This window comes from Muscardinus avellanarius, assembly GCF_963383645.1.
Source record: "Muscardinus avellanarius genome assembly, chromosome: 15".
Lineage (NCBI taxonomy): Eukaryota > Metazoa > Chordata > Mammalia > Rodentia > Gliridae > Muscardinus > Muscardinus avellanarius.
In genome coordinates, this window is record NC_137801.1 from 39,357,187 (window position 1) to 39,380,713 (window position 23,527).

Here is a 23,527-nt window from a genome sequence, read left to right on the forward strand (position 1 = left end):
TCAAAGTTTTTCAGTTCTTAGAATTATTTATATGAAGAAAAACATCTAAAACTGATTTTAAAATTATATTACTATGCCACAGTTATGTAATAGATAGGCCAAGGAAAAACAAATCATTGTAAAGAAAACCATTCTCTGATATTTACTTAGCCTTTTTATTTTTTATTAACTAATTTGTTAAGGACTTACTCTAATACTAAGAATTATAAATATTTATAGAAAAATAAGCTAGAAGTTGTTACAAATTTATTATCTATTTACTAAAACACTTCTACAAAGGGGATTAGGAATACAAATTAACTTACAAAAACAGAAAGGAGAACATTGAATATACTTTGTTTTTGAGCATAACAGACATTTTTTCATATAGTACATAAAGACATCAGTATGGTATTTTAGAAAATTAAGAAAGAAAATTCTATAGAAATATATAAACAGACCTGTTTTGGATGCACCACCTGCAAAATTCATTCTTTATTCCATCAGAAATGTTGACTTTGACCGTCAATATCTTCAAATTCTCTCCTCGATTAATTGCCAGAATCTGAGGACAAACATATATGGTAAAAACTGATAAAACCACAAAATATATAAATGATAAATTCATTCAACCAACACTTATAAAACAAGAACTATTATCAATTATTTTGCTTTAATTTACTAAGAATGTATTCAAAACTAATTTCTTATACTTTTCTCAAGTAATCTACAACCATAAAGTAAAGTATAACATATTTTTTGAAAATAAAATGCAGGCATAAACCTGACTGATCATATTCACAAAAGATTTTAGTGATTTAAAATCTCATTTCTAGATTCTATTAACTAAAAATTTTATATAATCTGGAGTTGGATGGCTATATACATTTTTAATTGTGAAAATATAATTTGTACTAGGGCCGGGCGTGGTGGCACACTCTTGTAATCCCCGCGCTTGGGAGGCAGAGACAGGAGGATCGCGCAGGTTTGAAGTCAGCCGCGCTGGCTTACGAGACCCTGTTTCAAAATATAAAAAAAATAGGTCTGGGAGTGTAGCCCGGAGGTAGAAGGGCTTCCAGGAACCCCAATACCACCAAAAAAAAAAAAAAATATATATATATATATATATATATATATATATATTGTACTAAAATAAATACAACGCATACTGGGCGTGGTGGCGCACACTTGTAATCCCCGCACTTGGGAGGCTGAGACAGGAGGATCGCACAAGTTTGAAGCCAGCCTCAGCAACTTAGTGAAGCTCTCAGCAACTTATGAGACCCTGTTTCCAAATAAAATATAAAATAGGTCTGAGAGTATAGCCCTGAGGCAGAAAGCCACTGGGTTCCACCCCCAGTACCACCAAAAATAAATAAATAAAAGATGTAAAATCCTAAGAGGAATCTAAAATAGCTACTAATTGTTACTGTTTACTGAGCACTAATTGTGGGACCCACCTGAACACTGAATACATTATCCTTACAGCCACCAGTGATATATGCATTATCTTTATTTCTTATAATAATTTTTCTAAGATTAACTTTCCAAAATCATAAAACTATTAAATAGCAAGACAGAAATCTGAATTCAGATCTTGTTCTAAATACATTTTTAAAACATTCCTTAGAGAAGTGTAAACAAAATCTAAAGTAAGGAGAGGAAAGTTATAATAAGAAATAGACTAAAATCAGTAAAATAGAGAACAGAAAAATTAGAGAGGATATCAACAAAAGTTGGTTCTTTGAAAATATCAACAAAATGAACACATCTTTTGCTAGACTAACCAAGAAGAAAAGAGGTGTGGAAAATTGATCTAAGTCTAAACAGTAGGGGTTACAGGATTTATAAGCTTCTTGCTTGCTTTGGCAGAAGACTGCTTTTCTTGAGAAAGCTGAAAACAGTGACTCGATGCATCTCTGCCATCTAAGCTACTTCACTCTGTTTTATAATTGTTTCAATTTGCTTTGCTAAAGGACATAATGCCGCCCAAAGGAGAAAGCATGCCCTTGCAAAACTGCCAGACAAAAACTTACCTTCTAAAACATTCCTAACATGATGCCTCTCTCCTACAGCTAGAGAAAAACAAGGACTTAACGACCTATTCATAACCTCATAAATATACCTCATAAACATAAAAAAAAGCTGAGATTCTTTGCAAAGTTGGCTCTCTTGCTTTCTCTCCTTTTACCTCTTTGAGATCAAACAAAAAGTCTCAAGAATATTTTTTCATTGTACCATCCACGCACTGATGGTGCAGAGCCCAGTAAAGAGGAAGCACTCATAAAATCAGGGCATCAATTTACCAAAATCATAGGAATAAAAGATCATGAACAGAAGATAGTGACCAAGAAAAGCAGTGCTGACGAGTCCTGCTAACTCTCCACCTCTATTGCCACAAAATATTATCAATAGAGAAATAAAAACTATAAATACAAAGGACAGAGAAAAAGAAAACTAGAAGAACAACCAGAGAGCAGAAAAGAAACCAGCCCGGTTTGTGGTGGTGGGTGCCGCGCCGGTGCCATCTTGCCTCACAACACCAGGCTCAAGAGAGGAAAAGGTAAACAAGGAGCTGAAGGGAGCAGCTGAGGATCAGTCAGTTGTATCTCAGCAGTTATTTCAGGGAAAAGGCCGTATAAAACTTCCAACAGCCAAGCTCAGCACACCCTCCAGGGATTCAGAGCTGAGCTCAAAACCAGAAAAGAGCCAGGCGTGGTGGCGCACACTTGTAATCCCCGCGCTTGGGAGGCAGAGACAGTAGGATCGCGCAGGTTCGAAGCCAGCCGCGCGCGCTGGCTTAGGAGACCCTGTTTCCAAAAATGAAAATGTAAAAATAGGTCTGGGAGTGTAGCCCGGAGGTAGAAGGGCTTCCAGGAACCCCAGTACCACCAAAAAAAAAAAAAAAAAAAACAACCCAGAAAAGAAATACGCCAGCCTCATGGCCGAGGGCGTGGCAGTGGCACCATATTGTCGGCAGCAGCAGTGAGTTCACCATTCCCAGAGAGCTTCAGACCAACATGCACCACAAGACGTAAGTGAAATTGCGGTCCCTACAGATGAAATCCCAGCGCTGCACCCCCAGAAACTCGCACAACTTTGATAAACTCTGGGACTGAGATATTGCATTTCAACCCAGTGAAGGAGTAGTGATGGTCAAGACACCACACCCTATTCGCAGCTCCCCATGGGAAAATGCCCAGCCCAGTGCCCCCAGAGTCCCGCACAGCCTTGACTAACTCCCTGGGTCTGAAACTTTCTGATACAACTCAGTAAAGGAGTAGTGGTAGCTGAGATTACCACAACCTCCAGAGATCCAGAGCACCATAAGTGAAGTCATGGTGATATGGAGAAGAACCCAGAGAAGGCACAAACTTCAGAAATCATGGAAAGGAGAAACAACAATGGAGAAATGAGCTCCCACAACCCCACATTAAAAAAACCTGATAACACAGAAATGCAGAGATCTCCAGAAGATCAAATCAGGAATGTAACTGTAGAAATAATACAGGACTTTCGAAAAGAATTTAGAGGGAGTCTGAAAGAAATAAAGAATGCAATCATTGAAGTAAAGGCATCAATTCAAACTATAAACAATTGATTAGACCACATGGAGAATAGAATCTCGCTCCTAGAAGATGATCACTACAAAAGCGAATGCATAGTTTATAACTTAGAAAAAACAATTCGACAGCAGGAATCTGACATTGAAGAAATTATGGTCCCATTTTTGGCACAATATTTTGGCAGGGTCTCACTAAGTTGCTGAGAACCTCACTAAGTAACTGAGGCCGGCTTTGAACCTGAGCAATCATCCTGTTTCAGCCTCTTAAATGCTGGGATAACAAACATGCGCCACCACACCCAGCAGTGAAAAGAAAATTTTGTTTATTTATTTATTTATTTATTTATTTATTTATTTATTTATTTGCAGTACTGGGGATGGAACCCAGGGGCAATTTACCTCTGAGTGACACCCTCAGCCCTATATTCTTTATTCTTTATTTTGAAACAGGGTCTCACTGAGTTGCAAAGGGCCTCACTAAGTAGATGAGGCTCCCTTCGAACCTGCTCAATCCTCCTGTCTCAGCCTCCCAAATGTTGGGATTACAAGCATGCACCACCACACCTGGCTGAAAAGCAAATTTTAAATTGATTTGTTGAGAATTTCAGGCTTGGAAAATACTAAATACTTGAAAAATAAGCAGTCTCCTAAGTTCAAATCTCCCCCTCAGCCTCCCAGAACATTAAAACCAATAAAGAAGGATAGATAAAGAAATATAAGATAGGCCATCTTTAGCATTTCTAGGAGACAAAATTAGATAGGCATCAGGTGTGTGTGTGTGTGTGTGTGTGTGTGTGTGTGTGTGTGTATTTCTCCAAGGATAGAATCCAAGGGCATTCTATCTCTGAGCTACACCTCCATCCCTGTTTTGTTTTGTTTTCTACTTGGAAACAGGGTCTTGCTAGGTTGCTGAGAGCCTCACTACATTGCTGAGGCTGGGTTTTTTGGTTTTGTTTTGCGGTACTGGGGATGGAACCCAGGGACATTCTACCTCTGAGCTATATCCCTACCCCTATTTTTTCTTAGTTTTGAAATAGGAACTTACTGAATTGCAAAAAGCCTCACTAAGTAGCTGAGGATGTTCTCGAACTACAATCCTCCTGTTTCGGCTCCCAAATGCTGGGATTACAAGCGTGCACTACCACGCCCGGCTCTCTGAGGCTGGTTTTAAACCTTCCATCCTTCTGTCTCAGCCTCCCAGTCTTCCATGCACTGAGATTACAGGCACCACTATACCGAGCATAACATCAGATTTCTTGAAAACAACATATGAAGGAAGGCAACAGCAGAATAACATATTCAAGAAACTTAAGTACAAAAAAAAATTTATATGAAATCAAGGCCATAGAAAAAACTTTTTGAATGTGTCAGAACTAAGACATTACTGTACGCATATTCCCTTCTTGAGGCAGATGCTACAGCAACAGTCAGCAAACTTCGGTCCCTGGAGTGTTAAATAAAATTTATAGGAGTCAATTGGTTTGGACAGAGCTATTGCACTAGGCCCAACAGTTCAAACTAAACTGGAGTCACTAATGCTAAAGTTCTAAGTCAACAAGCTTCTTTATCTGACCTGAGAAGTCAGGAGACAGAAATATCATAACAGCCAAATTCCCACACAAGCCAGTTTTAGCCAACATAATAAGAAAAAAAGCAAGCAACTTTGAAATGACCAATCCCTTTTTTATATTGTTTTGCTTTCCCAGCCCTTTTCTATCTTAAAAGCCAAAGTCCTCTGCTCAGCTTGGCTCATTGGAACAGTCATCCTATTTTATATGAGATATCACCCCATTCTAGAATTGCAAATAAAAGCCAATTAAGATCTTTAAAATAAATTTGTCGTCTGACAGGCTGAATTCAGCCTGCCATCTGTTTTTGTAAATAAACTTTATTAAATATGCGCATGCTCGCCGGGCATGGTGGCGGCACACTTGTAATCCCCGCGCTTGGGAGGCAGAAACAGGAGGATCGTGCAGGTTCGAAGCCAGCTGCGCGCACTGTCTTAGGAGACCCTGTTTCCAAATAAAAATGTAAAAATAGGTCTGGGAGTGTAGCCCAGAGGTAGAAGGGCTTCCAGGAACCCCAGTACCACAAAAAAAAAAAAAAAAAAAACATGCGCATGCTCACTCATCTATGTGTGGTCTCTGGCTGCTTTCATGCTACATGGCAGGCACACAATTCCAACAAAACCATCTGGTTCACAAGCTCAAAATATTTACGTTCTAGACTTATAGAAAAAGTTTACCAACTCCATACTGGACTAGAAAATAAGCTTCATTCATCCAAATGACTAGAAAGCTTTGAAAAGCACTTAGGAAGGCATTTCATATAATTACAAGACTAAGATTAAAACAAGTGTCAGGCCGGGCGTGGTGGCGCACGCTTGTAATCCCCGCGCTTGGGAAGCAGAGACAGGAGGATCGCGCTGGTTCGGAGCCAGCCTCGCTGGCTTAAGAGACCCCGTTTCCACATAAAGTTAAAAAATAGGTCTGGGAGTGTAGCCTGTGGGAGTGTAGCCCGGAGGTAGAAGGGCTTCCAGGAACCCCAGTACCACCAAAAAAAATAAATTAATTTAAAAAAATAAAATAAAACAAGTGTCAGATCATTTTCCTTTAAGAAAGCACAGGTTGCAATCCTGATAGCCAAAGTAGACTGTGAGGTAAAAACAAGACAAAACCAACTAAGTAAAATAAAAAAGATTTTTTTTATTTTTTATACTGAGGATTAGATCCAGAAGTATTCTACCTCCAAGCTACACTCCAAATGCTAATTATTTTTATTATTATTATTTTGAAGCAGGGCCATGCTAAATTGCTGAGGCTAGCCACAAACTTATTATCCTCCTGTCAGTTTCCCCAAGTACTGGGATGACAAGCATGTACCATCATGCAGAGCTAAAGAGGAGACCTTATAAAGTCAAAAGCCACATTTCACTTTTGGAATTGAGTAAGAAGCTTAGATACTAAACTTTAAAGATGATGGTAAGAGTGATATCACTAAAAATGGTAAATCAAGGGAATTCCAAGTCTCTATTCCTCCACAAAATTGACAGATGGGACCAATATTATGGGATAATATTATGGCAAAATATTATGCCAACATATTATTATGGTCATAATAATATTTAGAACTCTGGGATCTAATAAAAAAATTACAACAATCAGAAAAACACCTACAAAAGAAGAAGCTGAACAATTTTCATAAGAGAGCACTTGTAACCTACCTGCTTATATCCCCTATTCACCAGCTCAGCAGTGCTGTGAAGATAACAGCCCATATTCCTAAGTTAGGTTCCAAGTACCAAGGGGAATGATATAGACCTTCTTCAATATGTGTGGTGGTATGTTTTGATCTAACTGGATTGACTCGAAAGTTTGCCTTTGTTTCACGCATCATGAAGCTAACCCAGAGCAGAACCAGCTTCTCAGGGAGCCATCATCAAAAGTTGTGTGTGTGTGTGTGTCTGTGTCAGTGTGTTTAAATGCTAGGGCTCCAAAGCCTCATGCTTCATGTATACTACATGTAGCCACTGGGCTATACCCCCCACCCTGTCAAAAGTATCTAAAGGCAACTATATTGGCCAGTTATAAGGAATAAGGAATAACAGTGAGATAAGCAAAACATCTAAAAAAAAAAAAAAGAAAGATGGAAAATGAGATCAATTTGAGGGGAAAGGTCTTTTTAAAACTACTGTATATACAAAGGTACCTACATACTTAGAGCCAGACACATGCTCTGAAAGACCTTAAGCTTTTACTTCTGACTGACCTGAGCTCCATGCAATGAGCAAATAAAGGATAAGACAGTAGCACAAAATTGCTAATGGCATCACTACCTGCCAAAGGCATGCCTCCAACACAGAGACATTCTGCAAAGGGTAAGAGTTTGACATTCCTTGGTGTTTTTGCTTTTTGTCTTTTGGAATCCAGACATTTAAGAAAATATCTAACAAACAGATAGTTGCTACTTATTAAGTTCATGGGAGAAAAACTTTAGTGGTCAAACATGATAAAGAATAGAAATACTGCCAGGCGTGGTGGCACACCCTTGTAATCTCTGCGCTTGGGAGGCAGAGACAGGAGAATAGCGCAGGTTCCAAACACAGCCTTTCTGGCTTAAGAGTCCCTGTTTAAAAAAAAAACAGGCGAAGATGGCGACTGAGAAAAGCAGCGTTTAAGAGTCCTGCTAACACTCGATCACTATTGCCATCAGCACTTTTCATGGCCAGAAAACACCATCAGCAGACAAATAAAAACTATAAATACAAGGGACAGAGAAAAAGAAGACTAGAAGAACAACCAGAGACCAGAAAAGAAACCAGCTTGCAATGCAGTGGTGGATGCCATGCCTCCGCCATCTTCCCTCACAGCACCAGGTTCCAGAAAAGAAAGGTAAAAAAGGAGCTGAAGTGAGCAGCTACAGATCATTCAGGTATAATTCAACAGTTTTTTTCATTGCAAAGAACATCTAAAACTCCCAGTGGCCAGGCTCATCACACCCTCCAGGGACTCAGAACCGAGCTCAAACCCAGAAAATAAAGACTCCAGCCTCACGGCCGAGGGCATGGCAGCAACACAATAATGCCAGGAGCAGTGGAAAGTTCACCAGGCCCGCGACAGCTCCAAATCAGCGCATCAACACTATAGTGAAATTGCGGCCCCAGCATTGCACCCCCAGGGACTTGCGCAACTTTGATAATCTCCCTGACTCTGAGATTTTGCAGTCCAACCCAGTGAAGGAGTAGCGGTGGCAGAGATAACATACCCTAGTTGCAGCTCCTTGTGAGAAAACACCCAGCCTGGCACCCCTACGGTCTTGCACAGCCTCAATTAACTCCCTGGGTCTGAGACTTTGCGATACAACCCAGTAAAGGAGTAGTGGTGACTGAGATTACCACAGATTTGAGATCCAGAGCGCCCTAAGTGAAGTCATAGTGACCCAAGAAAGAACTCAGAGAAGGCACAAACTTCTGAAATCAGGATAAAGAAGAATAACAATGGAGCAATGAACGCCCACAACCCCACAATATCAGAACCTGATAACACAGAAATTCAAAGATTTCCAGAAGATCAAATCAGGAATATAACTGTAGAAATAATACAGGACCTTCGAAAAGAATTTAGAGAGAGTTTAAAAGAAATAAAGGATGTAATCATTGAAGTAAAGGAATCAATTCAAACTATAAACAATCGATTAGACCACATGGAGAATACAATCTTGCTCCTAGAAGATGATCACTCCAAAAATGAACACATAATTTATAACTTAGGAAAAAAAATCAGACAGCAGGAATCTCACATTGAATAAATATGGGCCCATTATAAGAGAGCTAACCTAAGAATAATCGGAATAGAGGAGGAAAAAGAAGGTGAAACAAAAGGGATCAATAATCCCTCCAAGGAAGTAATAGCAGAAAATTTTCAAAACATAGTGCAAGAGATCAATACACAGATCCAGAAACCTTATAGAACTCCCTTTAGAAAGGATCAGAGAAGAAGTTCCCCACGACACATAATGGTCAAAATGACCAATGTGGAAGCCAAGGAGAGAATATTAAAGGCAACATAAACAAAAGGCCAAGTGACATTGAGAGGCAAACCAATTAGAATCAATCCAGACTTCCCAAACCAAGTCATGAAAGAAAGAACAGGTTGGAGTAACATATTCCAAACTCTGAAAGAAATCAATTTCCAGCCAAAAATTTTGTAACCAGCAAAACTATCTATCAATTAGATGGAGAAATAAGGAGCTTCCAGACAAACAGAAACTGAAGAAATTTATGTCTTCAAAACCAGCAATAGAGAAAATACTCAAGGAGATTAACAACAAAGAAGAAATAGGTAATAAACACCAGCACCAGAGAAACAAGATTTTCAATCCAGAAGACAACTAAGCAAAGAAGAATAAACAGTATTTCAAACAGAAATAAAATCTTAACATGTTAGGAATTAAAAGTTATCTCTCAACAATCACACTGCATGGAAACAGCCTCAACTCCCCAATAAAAAGACATAAAGTGGCAAAATGGATTAAAAAACAGAACCCATCCATCTGCTGCTTACAAGAAACACACCTTACAAGTAAAGATAGGAACAAACTCAAGGTAAAGGGCTGGAGCAAGGTAATTCATGCTAACGAAACTCAAAGGCAAGCAGGAGTAGCAACTATGGTATCAGACAAGTTAGACTTCAAACTCAAACTTATTAGAAGAGAAAAAGAAGGTCATATTTTACTGGTAAAAGGAATAATCCAGCAAGAGGAAATAACAATAATCAACATCTGTGCCCCAAACATAGGGGCAGCTACTTTCATAAATCAAACTCTTTGTGACATGAAGTCACACATAAATCCCAACACAATAATACTGGGAGACTTCAACACACCTCTCACAATACTAGACCGAACTTCCAGACAAAGGGGCAGTAAAGATGTCTCAGAACTAAAGAACACCATTAACGAAATGGACCTGTTGGACACATATAGAATATTTCACCCAACTACAGCGGAGTTTACATTTTTCTCAGCTGCTCACGAAACCTTCTCCAAAATAGATCACATCCTGGGACACAAAATGAGCACTAGCAAATTTAAAAAATGTTACATACTTCCCTGTGTCATTTCAGACCATAATGGAATTAAACTAAAATCAACTATAAGAAGACTCAGAGAAACAACATAAACATGTGGAGACTGAACACCACACTTGTGAATGAAGAATGGGTCATAGAAGATGTAAGAGGTGAAATCAAGAAATTTCTAGAAACAAATGAAAATAAAGATACAACATATCAAAACCTCTGGGACACTTTGAAGGCAGTATTAAGAGGAAAATTTATAGCACTGAGTGCTCACATAAGAAAAACAGAAAATCTTCAAATAAATAGCCTTATGACACACCTCAAAGCCCTTGAAAAGCAGGAACAATTGAACCCCACAGCCAGCAGAAGACGGGAAATTATTAAAATTAGAGCAGAAATTAATGAAAGAGAGAATAAAAAAACATTACAGAAAATCAACAAAACCAAAAGCTGGTTTCTTGAAAAAATTAACAAAATTGATAAACCACTAGCCAACCTAACTAAAAAAAAGAGAGAATCAACCCAAATTATGAAGATAAGAGATGAAAAAGGAGACATTACTACTGACAGCGTAGAAAACTAGAGGATTATCAGAAACTACTTTGAAAAACTATACTCCAACAAAATGGAAAATCTGGAGGAAATCGACAACTTCCTAGATAAATACAACCTTCCTAAACTGAGTCAAGAAGATATAGAACACTTAAACCAACCAATAACAATCAAAGAGATTGAAACAGCAATAAAGAGTTTACCATCAAAGAAAAGCCCAGGACCAGATGGTTTCCCAAGTGAATTCTATAAAATCTTTATAGAAGAACTAATCCCAATACTACTCAAACTATTTCACAGAATAGAAAAAACCGGGACTCTCCCAAATACATTCTATGAAGCCAACATCACACTAATACCCAAACCGAATAAAGACAGTTCAAGGAAGGAAAACTACAGGTCTATTTCTCTGATGAACTTGGATGCAAAACTATTAAACAAAATACTAGCAACACGCATTCAAAACCACATCAAGAAAATCATTCACCATGACCAGGTAGGGTTCATCCCAGGGATGCAAGGCTAGTTCAATATACGAAAATCAATCCATGTAATTCATCATATAAACAGAATCAAAGACAAAAATCACATGATCATCTCAATAGATGCTAAAAAAGCATTTAATAAAATTCAACATCCATTTATGATAAAAACACTGCAGAGAATTGGAATAGAAGGAACATATCTCAACATTATTAAGGCAATCTACAATAAGCCCACTGCCAACATCATATTAAATGGGGAAAAACTTCAAGAATTCCCCCTAAAGACTGGAACGAGGCAAGGATGTTCACTATCACCACTTATCTTCAATACAGTACTAGAGACTCTAGCCAGAGAAATAAGGCAAGAAAAGGAAATCAAAGGAGTACAAATAGGAAAAGAAGAACTTAAGCTTTCACTATTTGCAGATGACATGATACTATATTTAGAAAACGCAACAAACTCATCCAAAAGGCTTATAGAACTGATCAATAAATTCAGCAAGGTATCTGGATACAAAATCAATCTTAAAAAATCAGAAGCTTTCCTGTACACCAACCATAAATCCACTGAAAAAGAAATTCAGAAAATACTTCCACTCAGGATCTCCCACCAAAAAAATAAAATACCTAGGAATAAACTTGACCAAGGAGGTAAAAGATCTCTACAAAGAAAATTATAAAACACTGAAAAAAGAAATCAAAGAAGATCTTAGAAGATGGAAAGATCTTCCATGTTCATGGAATTGGATTGGCAGAATAAATATCATTAAAATGGCCATCCTCCCAAAAGTGATCTACAGATTTAATGCAACGCCCATTAAACTACCAAGATCATTCCTCACAGACATAGAAAAATCGGTCCTTAAATTTATCTGGAATAACAAAAAGCCCAGAATAGCCAAGGTAATTCTCAGCAACAAAAACCACGCAGGAGGAATCACAATACCTGACTTTAAACTATACTACGAAGCCATTGTAATAAAAACAGCATGGTACTGGCTAAAGAACAGATATATAGACCAATGGGCAGAATAGAAGACCCAGACACAAGTCCACACACTTTCAGCCAATTGATTTTTGACAAAGGGGACAAAAACATACACTGGAAAAAAGATAGCCTCTTCAACAAATAGTGTTGGCAAAACTGGTTAGCCATATGCAGAAAATTGGATGTTAATCCCACTTTTTCACCCTGTACAAAAGTCAACTCACGATGGATCAAAGACTTGGAAATTAAACCAGAGACTTTGAAGCTACTTGAAGAGGGCATAGGTCCAACACTACAACACATAGGCTCAGACAAACATTTCCTCAACAAGACCCCAAAGGCACAACAAATTAAAAGGAGAATCAATACATGGGATTGCATGAAACTGAAGAGTTTCTGTTCAGCAAAGAAAACTAAAAAGAATCTCAATCGAGAGCCAACAGAATGGGAGAAGATTTTTGCCACCTACACCACTGATAGAGGACTAATATCTAGAATATACAGAGAACTCAAGAAACTCAACACTAAGAAAACAAAGCATCCAATAACAAAATGGGCAAATGAACTAAATAGACACTTCACAAAAGAAGAAATTCAAATGGCCAATAAATGCATGAAAAAACGCTCAACATCACTGGCAATCAGAGAGATGCAAATCAAAACTACCCTGAGATTTCACCTAACTCCAAATAGAATGGCAATCATTCAAAACACAAACAACAACAGATGCTGGCGAGGATGTGGAGAAGTGGGAACTCTAAGACATTGTTGGTGGGATTGCAAATTAGTGCAACCACTTTGGAAAACAGTATGGAGAATCCTCAGAAGAATGGGAACAAATCTACCATTTGATCCAGCAATGCAACTTCTTCGTATCTACCCAAAAGAAAAGAAACCAAACTACCAAACTAATGCATGTATATCTATGTTCATAGCTGCACAATTCACCATAGCCAAACTATGGAACCAGCCAAGATGTCCATCAACAGATGAATGGATTACAAAACTGTGGGATATGTACACAATGGAATTTTACTCAGCCATCAAAAAAAAACTCAATTACATCATTTTCAGGGAAATGGATGGAACTGGAGGACATTATGCTAAGTGAGATTAGTCAGGCACAAAAAATAAGAAATCAGATGCTTTCCCTAATATGTGAGAGTTAGGGAGAAAAGAAGAGCAAACAAGACAACCTAAAGGAGGAGAAAGGAGGTGGGAAGAGGAAAATCTCTAAAGCTCACAATGTACTTAAACATATCGAAGTCAATCACTAAGCCAAGCAAGGGAGGGAGGGACGGAAAGGGAATGGGGTGGGAATTGGGTAGGGGTTAAATCAGCGATGAGTACATGTTTGTACACACAAGTTTTTTACCCCAATAAGTTGTATGAATATAATGCACCAATAAAAAATTTTTTTTAAATTACAAAAAAAAAAAAAGAAAAAGGGGAAACTCTCACAAATACGTACTATGAAGCCAACATCACACTAATATCCAAACCGAATAAAGACAGTTCAAGGAAGTAAAACTACAGGCCTGTATCTCTGATGAACTTGGATGCAAAACAATTATTAAACAAAATACTAGCAACACACATTCAAAACCACATCAAGAAAATCATACAACATGACCAGGTAGGGTTCATCCCAGGGATGTAAGGCTGGTTCAAAATACAAAAATCAATCCATGTAATTCATCATATAAACAGAATCAAAGACAAAAATGACACAATCATTCCACTAGATGATGAAAAATCATTTGATAAAATCCAACATCCATTTATAATAAAAACACTGCAGAGAATTGGAATAGGATGAATATATCTCAACATCATAAAGGCAATCTACAATAATCCCTCCGCCAACATTATATTAAATGGGGAAAAACTTCAAGAATTCCCCCTAAAAACTGGAACAAGACAAGGATGTCCACTATCACCACTTCTCTTCAATATAGTACTAGAGACTCTAGCCAGAGCAATAAGGCAAGAAAAGGAAATCAAAGGAGTATAAATAGCAAAAGAAGAACTCAAACTTTCACTATTTGCAGATAACATGATTCTATATTTAGAAAACCCAACAAACTCAACCAAACGGTGTATAGAACTGATCAACAAATTCAGCAGAGTATCTGGATACAAAATCAATCTCAAAAATCAGAAGCTTTCCTGTACACCAACCATAAATCCACTAATAAAGAAATTCAGAAAACACTTCCACTCAGGATCTCTCACAAAAAAATAAAATGCTTAGGAATAAACTTGACCAAGGAGGTAAAAGATCTCTACAAAAAAAATTATAAAACATTGGAAAAAGAAATCGAAGATCTTAGAAGATAGATTTTCCATGTTCATGGATTGGCAGAATAAATATAATTAAAATGGCCATCCTTCCAACAGTGATCTACAGATTCAACGCATTGCCCATTAAACTACCAAGATCTTTCCTCACATAGAAAAATGAGTCCTTAAATTTATTTGGAATAACAAAAAGCCCAGAATAGCCAAGGTAGTTCTCAACAACAAAAACCATGCAGGAGACATCACAATACCTGATTTTTAACTATACTATAAAGCCCTTGTAATAAAAACAGCATGGTACTGGCACAAAAACAAATACATAGACCAATGGAGCAGAATAGAAGACCCAGAAGAAAGCTCACACACTTTCAGCCAACTGATTTTTGACAAAGGGGACAAAAATATACACTGGAAAAAAGATAGTCTATTCAACAAATGGTGTTGGCAAAACTGGTTAACCATATGGAGAAAATTAGAAATTAATCCCACTTTTTCACCCTGCACAAGAGTCCATTCAAGATGGATCAAAGACTTGGAAATTAAACCAGAGACCTTGAAGTTCCTTGAAGAGGGCATAGGTCCAATACTACAACACACAGGCACAGACAAACACTTTCTCAACAAGACCCCAAAGGCTTAACAAATTAAAAAGAGAATCAATACGTGGGATTGCATGAAACTGAAGAGCTTCTGTTCAGCAAGAGCCAACAGAATGGGAGATTTTTGCCACCTACACCTCCGATAGAGGACTAATATCTAGAATATACAGAGAACTCAAGAAACTCAACACTAAAAAATATCATCCAATAAAAAAATGGGCAAGAGAACTAAATAGACACTTCACAAAAGAAGAAATTCAAATGACCAATAAATGCATAAAAAATGCTCAATATCATTGGCAATCAGAGAGATGCAAATCAAAACTACCCTGAGATTTCACCTAACTCCAAATAGAATGGCAATCATTCAAAACACAAACAACATCAGATGCTGGCGAGGATATAGAGAAGTGGGAACTCTAAAACACTGTTGGATGGAATTGCAAATTAGTGCAACCACTTTGGAAAACAGTATGGAGAATCCTCAGAAGAATGGGAACAAATCTACCATTTGATCCAGCAATACCACTTCTGGGTATCTACCCAAAAAGAAAGAAAACCAACCTACCAAACTAATGCATGTATATCTATGTTCATAGCTGCCCAATTTACCATAGCCAAACTATGGAACCACCCAAGATGTCCATCAACAGATGAATGGATTACAAAACTGTGGGATATGTATGTACACAATGGAATTTTACTCAGCCATTAAAAAAAAACTCAATTACATCATTTTCAGGGAAATGGATGGAACTGGAGGGCATTATGCTAAGTGAGATTAGTCAGTCACAAAAAATAAGAAATCAGATGCTTTTTGTAATATGTGAAAGCTAAGGAGAAATGTGTCATAGCAGGAACTCTAGATGAAAAAGGAAATCCTATAGAGGAGCAAACAAAACACCCTAAATGAGGGGATGGAAGGGTGGAAGAAGGAAATTCTCTAAAACACACAATGTACTTAAACATATCGAAGTCAACCACTAAGCCAAGCAAGGGAAGGAGGGATGGGGAAGGAAGGGTCTGGGAATTGGGTGGGGGTTAAATCAGTGATGTGTATGTCCACACAAGTTTTTTACCCCAGTATGATGTATGAATATAATGCACCAATAAAAATTTAAAAAATAATTAAATATTATGCCACTAATATAAAAAAATAGGTCTGGGAGTATAGCCCAGAGGTAGAAGGGTTTCCAGGAACCCCAGTACCACCAAAAAAAAAAAAAAAAAAAAAAGAATAAAGATTCTAAAGAAATATTTAGTAAAATCACTAAAACAAATAATAACCCAGACCAAGCAGCAACACCACCAGAGAAGGGATTTCACTTTATTCAAAATAAATACATTTTCCAGAGTTGTCAAATTATAATATTCAAGTTACTGGTTTTTACTAGACAGGGTATGCAAAGGAACAAGAGTATGATCCATTCATAGGAGAAAAAGAAAAGAAACCAATTGAAGCTCTCCCTGAGAAAGCATAGCCATTAGCCTTACTAAAATAAGATTTTAAATCAACTCTCCTAAGTATGTTAAGACTTAAAGAAAATAATGGACAGAGACCTAACGGAAGCCAGGAAATATCTCAACAACACAGAAAAATAATAGGCATTATAAAAAGGAACCACAAAGAGAAATAGTGGTGCTAAAACTACATGATTGAAACAAAAAAATTAATTAGTCGGGTTCAACTAATTCAAACAAGCACAGAACAACTTACCAAAACTGAAGGATAAGTCAATCAAGATTATACAGTAGGAGAAAACAGGATAAAAAATAAATAAGAGCCCAAAACATGTGTGGGAGACTACCAAATGGTAGTCCCAGAAGAAGAGAGAAAGAAACAGAAAGAGTTTTAGAAGAAATAATGACCAGGAGCTTCTCAGTTTTAATGGAAACCATTAATTTACACTTCTAAAATCACAACAGACTCCAAGCAGGATAAACTCAGAGACTCTACTAGTTATAAACAAACTTTTAAAGACAAAGACAGAAGCTTGAACACAGTAAGAGAAAAGTGACTCATCATGAACAAGGGTTCTCTAGATCTTCAGTTCCCCATTTGTGAAATTATGAAAATATGACAATATATAAGAATTTTATATGAAGAAAGAAACAAGTTGACATAAGACTGCTTAAGTCCTTAATAAGTAAAGCAGCAGGCAAATCCAAGCACTATCATGACTACCAGCACCAGCACACATATGCAGTTCCTCACTCACCTGATGATGCTGGATGTTTCTTATGTTGCATGAAAAGTTCTGGTAGAGCTGAAATTTATCAATGTCTTTTTCATTTACTTTTTTTGAGGACACTTTTGCAAGAGATGACTGGATACAAATGTATCTATTTTGACACCTGTTCAGATAGACAAATGTTCAAAAAACATGTAGTTATTAATATTTACTTTAGTTAAAAAATAACATGGGTATAAGGATAGAAAAAGTTAAGTCATTATCAAGTAAAATTTGTTTAATTATGTGAAAATATAGAAAAGGCATTAACCCATCAAAAGGACTTTGGTGGGCTTTCCCCCAGCTCATCAAGGACTGTATACATCTATGTCACTACCACTATGTCACTATACACTATGAAGTGAGGCTATTATGCATAAATAAAAATATAAAAGAAGACTCTGCCTATCACACTAGCATATATTCTATAGATTTGTTTACATATCAATACAATCCCCCAAAATGCCTAAATGAATTCAGATACCATGACAGAGCAATAACTTTAGTCTAAATATCATTTATCTCTAACCACTGAATTAGAAAGTCACTCTCAATTAAAAGCAAAAAAAGCCGGGCGTGGAGGCACATGCTTGTAATCCTAGCATTTGGGAGGCTGAGACAGGAGGATCACATTTTGTGGAAAGCCTCAACAACTCAGTGAGGCTCTTTACAACTCAGTGAGACCCTGTTTCAAAATAAAGAATAAAAAGTAGGGCTGGGGGTGTAGCTCAGAGGTAGAATGCCCCTGGGTTCCATCCCTCGTACCGCAAAACAAAAAATAAATAAATAAAATAGGGCTGGGGGTGTAGCTCAGAGGTAGAATGCCCCTGGGTTCCATCCCCAGTACTGCAAAAAAAAAAAAAAAAAAAAGGGCCCTTTGGGTGGCCCAAGGCCAGCCACACCAGGGCGGACCAGGAGCTGGAGGCACTAAGAAAACAGGCCAGCGGAGGTGGCCAACCACCAGCATCCTGGAGACGCAGCCCGACAGGAAGCCAAGCACAGAGAATCAAGAAATAAGAAACAGTATCGTGGCTGATCCAAGTTCTGGATCAGTCAGTCCAGGCCAGGTTAAGTAACCACATTTGTAAAGCTGGAAAATAAAATAAAGCAGTAGAGAATTATCTTATCCAGATGGCAAGAGATGGTCAACTAAGTGGGAAGGTATCAGAACAAGGTTTAAAAGAAATCCTTGATAAAGTAAGCCAACATAAAGAAAACAATAGTTAAATACAACAGAAGAAATATTTAGAAACTGGCTCTTAATCAAATGATTCTAGGACAGATGATCTGTTGAAATGTTTACTTTGCTTATTGTCTGTATCTTTTAAAAAATAAACTTGCTATGCAAATAAAAAGCCACAAAGGGAAACAAAAGGATGTACTAGGACAGCTTCCAATAATAATTTATAAAATGGAGCTAAATTCCAACAGCATAATTACTTTTAGGAACACATTTTTCAACTTGAGCAATTTTCCTCCTTCAACTCACTGCTGCTGGGGCCACTGAAAATACAGAAAAGTTCTCTCCCTTGCATTAACAAAAACCCCTATGAGAAACAGCAATCAACTGGTTCATTACCTTTCCTTTACTCTCTAGTCATAGCTAGAGATATGGAGAGAGAAAGAGCAGATTTCTGGCAAAAACCTGTCTTCTCTACTAATACATAGCAAAAAAGAAAGAACAAAGTACACAAAAATAGTTTTAAATTAATGTCTTTTTTAATAAGGCATTAAATTAACGAACCCAAGTAGGTCCAGCAAAGAACTTCAATGTCATCGATTTAGACTGTGATGCAATGGATATGTTGCTTTTCTCAACAGCTAAAACTCACTTTGAGGTCAGCACTTTTATCCATACCTGATACCACACATTCTCAAGAAAATCCAACCACAGGCAAACACCACAAATGAAACATTATAAAATTAAGCACACATATCACAACCAACATGTTTACAAAGCAATGTTGGATTGAAGGTATAGCTTGGTGGGTGAGCCTGCCTAGCATTCTCAAGGCTCTGGGTTTAATCCCCAGTACAATAAAAAAAAATAAAAAAAAAAAAAGAGTTACTCTGTCTCTAGTACACATTATGTAGTGCAGTGGTATTTAAATTGTGTTCATCAGAGCCCTCCATCAGGGTGGCTCAGTATAAGGAGGATGAGTAATCAGTTCCAGACTCCCTGCCCAGAGTTCAAGTAAAACTATTTTTCTTTTATCTTTGGTTTTTTTTTTGGTTTTTTTTTTTTTTTTTTTTTTGGTGGCACTGGGGTTCCTGGAGGCCCTTCTACCTTCAGGCTACACTCCCAGACCTTTTTTATATTTTTTTATTTTTGGAAACAGGGTTTCTTAAGCCAGTGGGACTGGCTTCGAACCCGCGCGATCCTCCTGTCTCCGCCTCCCAAGCGCGGGGATTACAAGCGTGCACCACCACGCCCAGCTTCTTTTATCTATTTTATATATTAGAGTTCTATTGTTTGAACAAGAGATATGTTTCCCAAAGAGAAAGGTACAAAAACAAAGTTTTTGTTTTTTGGGTTTTTGTACTGGGAATTGAACCCAGTGGCATTCTACCTCTGAGCTACACCCACTGCCCTATTTTTTATTCTTTATTTTGAAACAGGGTCTCTCTCACTAAGTTGCAGACAACTTCTTTAAATTGCTGAGGCTGCGGGGCATGGTGTCGCACGCTTGTAATCCCCGCACTTGGGAAAAAGAGACAGGAGGACCGTGCAGGTTTGAAGCCAGCCACACTGGCTTAAGAGACCCTGTTTCCAAATAAAAATATAAAATAGGTCTGGGAGTGTAGCCCAGAGGTAGAAGGATTTCCAGGAACCCCAGTACCACAAAAAAAAAAAAAAGAAAAGAAAAAGAAAGAAAAAAAAAATGCTGAGGCTGTCCACGAACCTGAAACCTCCGGTCTCAGCCTCCCTGGTACTGGGATTACAAGTGTGCACCAGCATGCCCACTTTAAAAACAAAGTCTTTAATAAACACTGGTGTTAGCACTAACCATATGACCCTTAACAGCATGAGTCCACAAAACAGAAAACTCTTATGGTAGAGTTACTCACAATTTCCGAATGAAATCAAGTGTGTCTTTGTCTTTAGCAATCATGTCTGCTAAAATATGCTGTACTCCTGTTTCAATATCCTGGAGTGCTGAAAGACCTTTAGGGAAAGGATAAGAGAGAAAACAAAAAATAAAGATTTGTTTTTAAGCCTATAATTAAATGACATTAAATTCCAATCAAAATAAATTTAAATTAACAAACTTAAGACAAAGATATAATAACTAACTTCCACATATAATAAAAACAAATCTCCAAAAGCAATAATGCAGGCCCTTTACATAATATAGTGCCAGTTGGTAAAAATGCAGCTTTGGGGTAGCTGCTTTGTCTGTTCCTAATTAAAATATTTAACTGATCAATGGGACCCTGAAAAAGTTACTTGACTTCCTCACCTCAAATTCCTGGCCGGGCATGGTGGCGCACACTTGTAATCCCAGCATTCGGGAGGCTGAGACCGGAGGATCGTAGTTCGCAGTCAGCCTCAGGTACTTAATGAGGCCCTCTGCAACTCAGTGAGACCCGGTTTCAAAATAAGGATAAAAAATAGGACAGGGGGTGTAACTCGGAGGTCAAATGCCCCTGGGTTCCATCCCCACACCCGCAAAAAAAAAAAAAAAGAGAGAGAGAGAGAGAAAAAAAAATCAAATTCCTATAAAAATTGAATATAGTATCTCTTTCATAAAGTGATTATAAAAAAATAAATGTTAAGCCAAGCATGGGAGTACATGCTTGTAATCCCAATACTTAGGAGGCTAAGTAGAAGAGTATGGGTTCGCAGCCAGGCTCAGCAGCTTAGACTATCTACAACTTAGTGAGACCCTGCTTCAAAATTAAAAAATGAAATAGAGCTGGAAGTATAGTTTAGAGAATGCCCTTGGGTTCAATCCCCAGTACCACACACACTGGATTCATATCCCAAGGTACACAATTTCACTTGCTACAAAAATTCTCCCTTTTAAACAGCTTTTTTAATATTCATATTTTGGATTATGAGACATTTTCCCCAACCCAGTTGAATTTCTCAAATCTTATACACACAAAACCAAAGCTATTGTACAGGTGTTCATCTTCAAAATTAAACTGCTTAATTACCAATGAGGCATTAAGTTCTCTGCAAGCTTACAACAGTAGTCTTACACATCATGGCCCCTGTGATAGCAACTTATATATTGACAGAGATCTTTTGCACTGCTTTCCTTCATTTCTTTGCCTTTATTTTTCTATTTATATGGAAGCTTTTTTTGGTTGCTGTTTTACATTATGGCTTCAATTATAAAAGCACAGAATATCATGTATGATTTTCTTTGAGTATAGTTTTAATGAGTAAGAGATACAAAAGCCAAAGAGAACAAATTTATTATGTCATAATTAATAAAGACAAAATGCCTTCTTTTGTTACTGTATTATAAAATCTAAAGTAGTTATAGTAGTCAATGGCAACTACTGAAGCAACTGTGTTTATTACAAAGAAATGTAAGGAGAGGAATCTGACAATTGAAATTAGTAAAAATTCCACTTATATTTGAAAAGAATTTCTCTATGAGGGGACTTTCTGTTACAAATTACCTTTATGAGGCAGAAGATCATATATGTAAAGGACTTAGAACAGCTCTGGCACACTGTAAACACTCAAATGTTTGCTCCTATGTTAGCTACCTCCCTAGGCCAACTTTCATCCAAGAAAACCATTAAACATGCACTAATTCACGGATACCCAAAGCATCCCAGGGGTCATTACTCAAAGATTATTGAGAATATCAGGGCGATGTCAGTAGTAAAGATGGAACCAACAATGAAAACATTACTGGAAGCACAGAAATGAAGAAGAAACTGAAGACATTGCTGTAATGAAGGATTTTGAAAAGTACCTACCATATGGGGGGAATACAATTAGAGGGTCTTATATAATTAATGAACTTTTGTTCATTAAAATTACACTAGAGAGCTAAAGCAATGCTTTGTAAAATACAGTCTGAGGACCTGAAGATGAAAATCATTCTAGGTATTTGTTAAAAATATAGATTCCGCCGGGCGTGGTGGCACACGCTTGTAATCCCCGTGCTTGGGAGGCAGAGACAGGAGGATCGCACAGGTTCGAAGCCAGCCGCGCTGGCTTAAGAGACCCTGTTTCCTAATAAAAATATAAAAAAATAGGTCTGAGAGTGTAGCCCGGAGGTAGAAGGGCTTCCAGGAACCCCAGTACCACACACACACACACACACACACACACACACACACACACACACACCAAAAAAAAAAAAAAATCGATTCCAAGACAGGTGTAGTGGTGAGCACTTGTAATCATAGTATTGAGGGGCTGAGATAGGAAGATCACAGGTTTGAGGCCAGTCTCAGCAACCTGTGAGGCCCTCCGCAACTTAGTGAGACCCTGTTTCAAAATAAAGAATAAAATCAGGCTGGGGGTGTAAATCAGAGGTAGAATGCCCCAGGTTCAATCCTCAGTACCAAAATGTTCATTCCTAGGCTAAGAGTGCAACACAATGGTAGGAACCTTGTCTAGCTTATGCAAGACAATCCTCAACACCATGAAAAAAATAACAAGATTCCATATTATGGAATTGCTTTGTTTCACAGAACATCTCAGATAATTCTAATAATCATTAGATTTTTTCAAAGCCACAGTGAGGGAGGTACCTCAAGCTACCTCTAGAGCAGAAATATAAATTATCAGTTATTTGGGAAACTCTTTCATTTACATACCCCTCTAACTCCAGACAAAAAATAATATAAAACATCTTGTATATTTTGCAAAAGCTCCTTCTCCAAAGAAAATTATTCTTCTGGAATTAATATAGCCAAGGTCCACAGTATCTGAAAAATCATCTCTTACTTTTTTTGTTGTTTTTTTGTTGTTGTTGTTTTTGCAGTACTACTGAGAATGGAACCGGGGGATAGAAGCCAGGGGCATTGTATTTCTGAGCTATATCCCCAGCCCTATCTTTAGTCTCTTTTCTCTTTTTAGTCTCTCTGTCTGTCTGTCTGTCTCTCTCTCTCTCTCTCTTTTTTTTTTTTTTTTTTTGGTGTTACTGGTTCCTGGAAACCCTTCTACCTCCAGGCTACACTCCCAGACACCTATTTTTTCTAATATTTTTTAATTTGAAAACAAGGTCTCTTAAGCCAGCAAGGCTGGTGACAAAGCTGCACGATCCACCTGACTCT

General features: G+C 37.6%; 1 protein-coding gene across 1 annotated transcript in view; it reads right to left on the reverse strand.

The window, feature by feature from the left end:
- SRBD1 (S1 RNA binding domain 1) overlaps positions 1 to 23,527 on the reverse strand; it is a gene marked incomplete at both ends in the record, with an annotated part of 233,384 nt that overhangs the window by 180,276 nt on the left and 29,581 nt on the right. Inside the window, 3 exons of the mRNA XM_080711612.1 lie at positions 441 to 544; positions 17,267 to 17,402; positions 20,348 to 20,444. Coding sequence (XP_080567738.1) covers positions 441 to 544; positions 17,267 to 17,402; positions 20,348 to 20,444 — 337 coding nt within the window. The remainder of the gene's footprint in view (positions 1 to 440; positions 545 to 17,266; positions 17,403 to 20,347; positions 20,445 to 23,527) is intronic.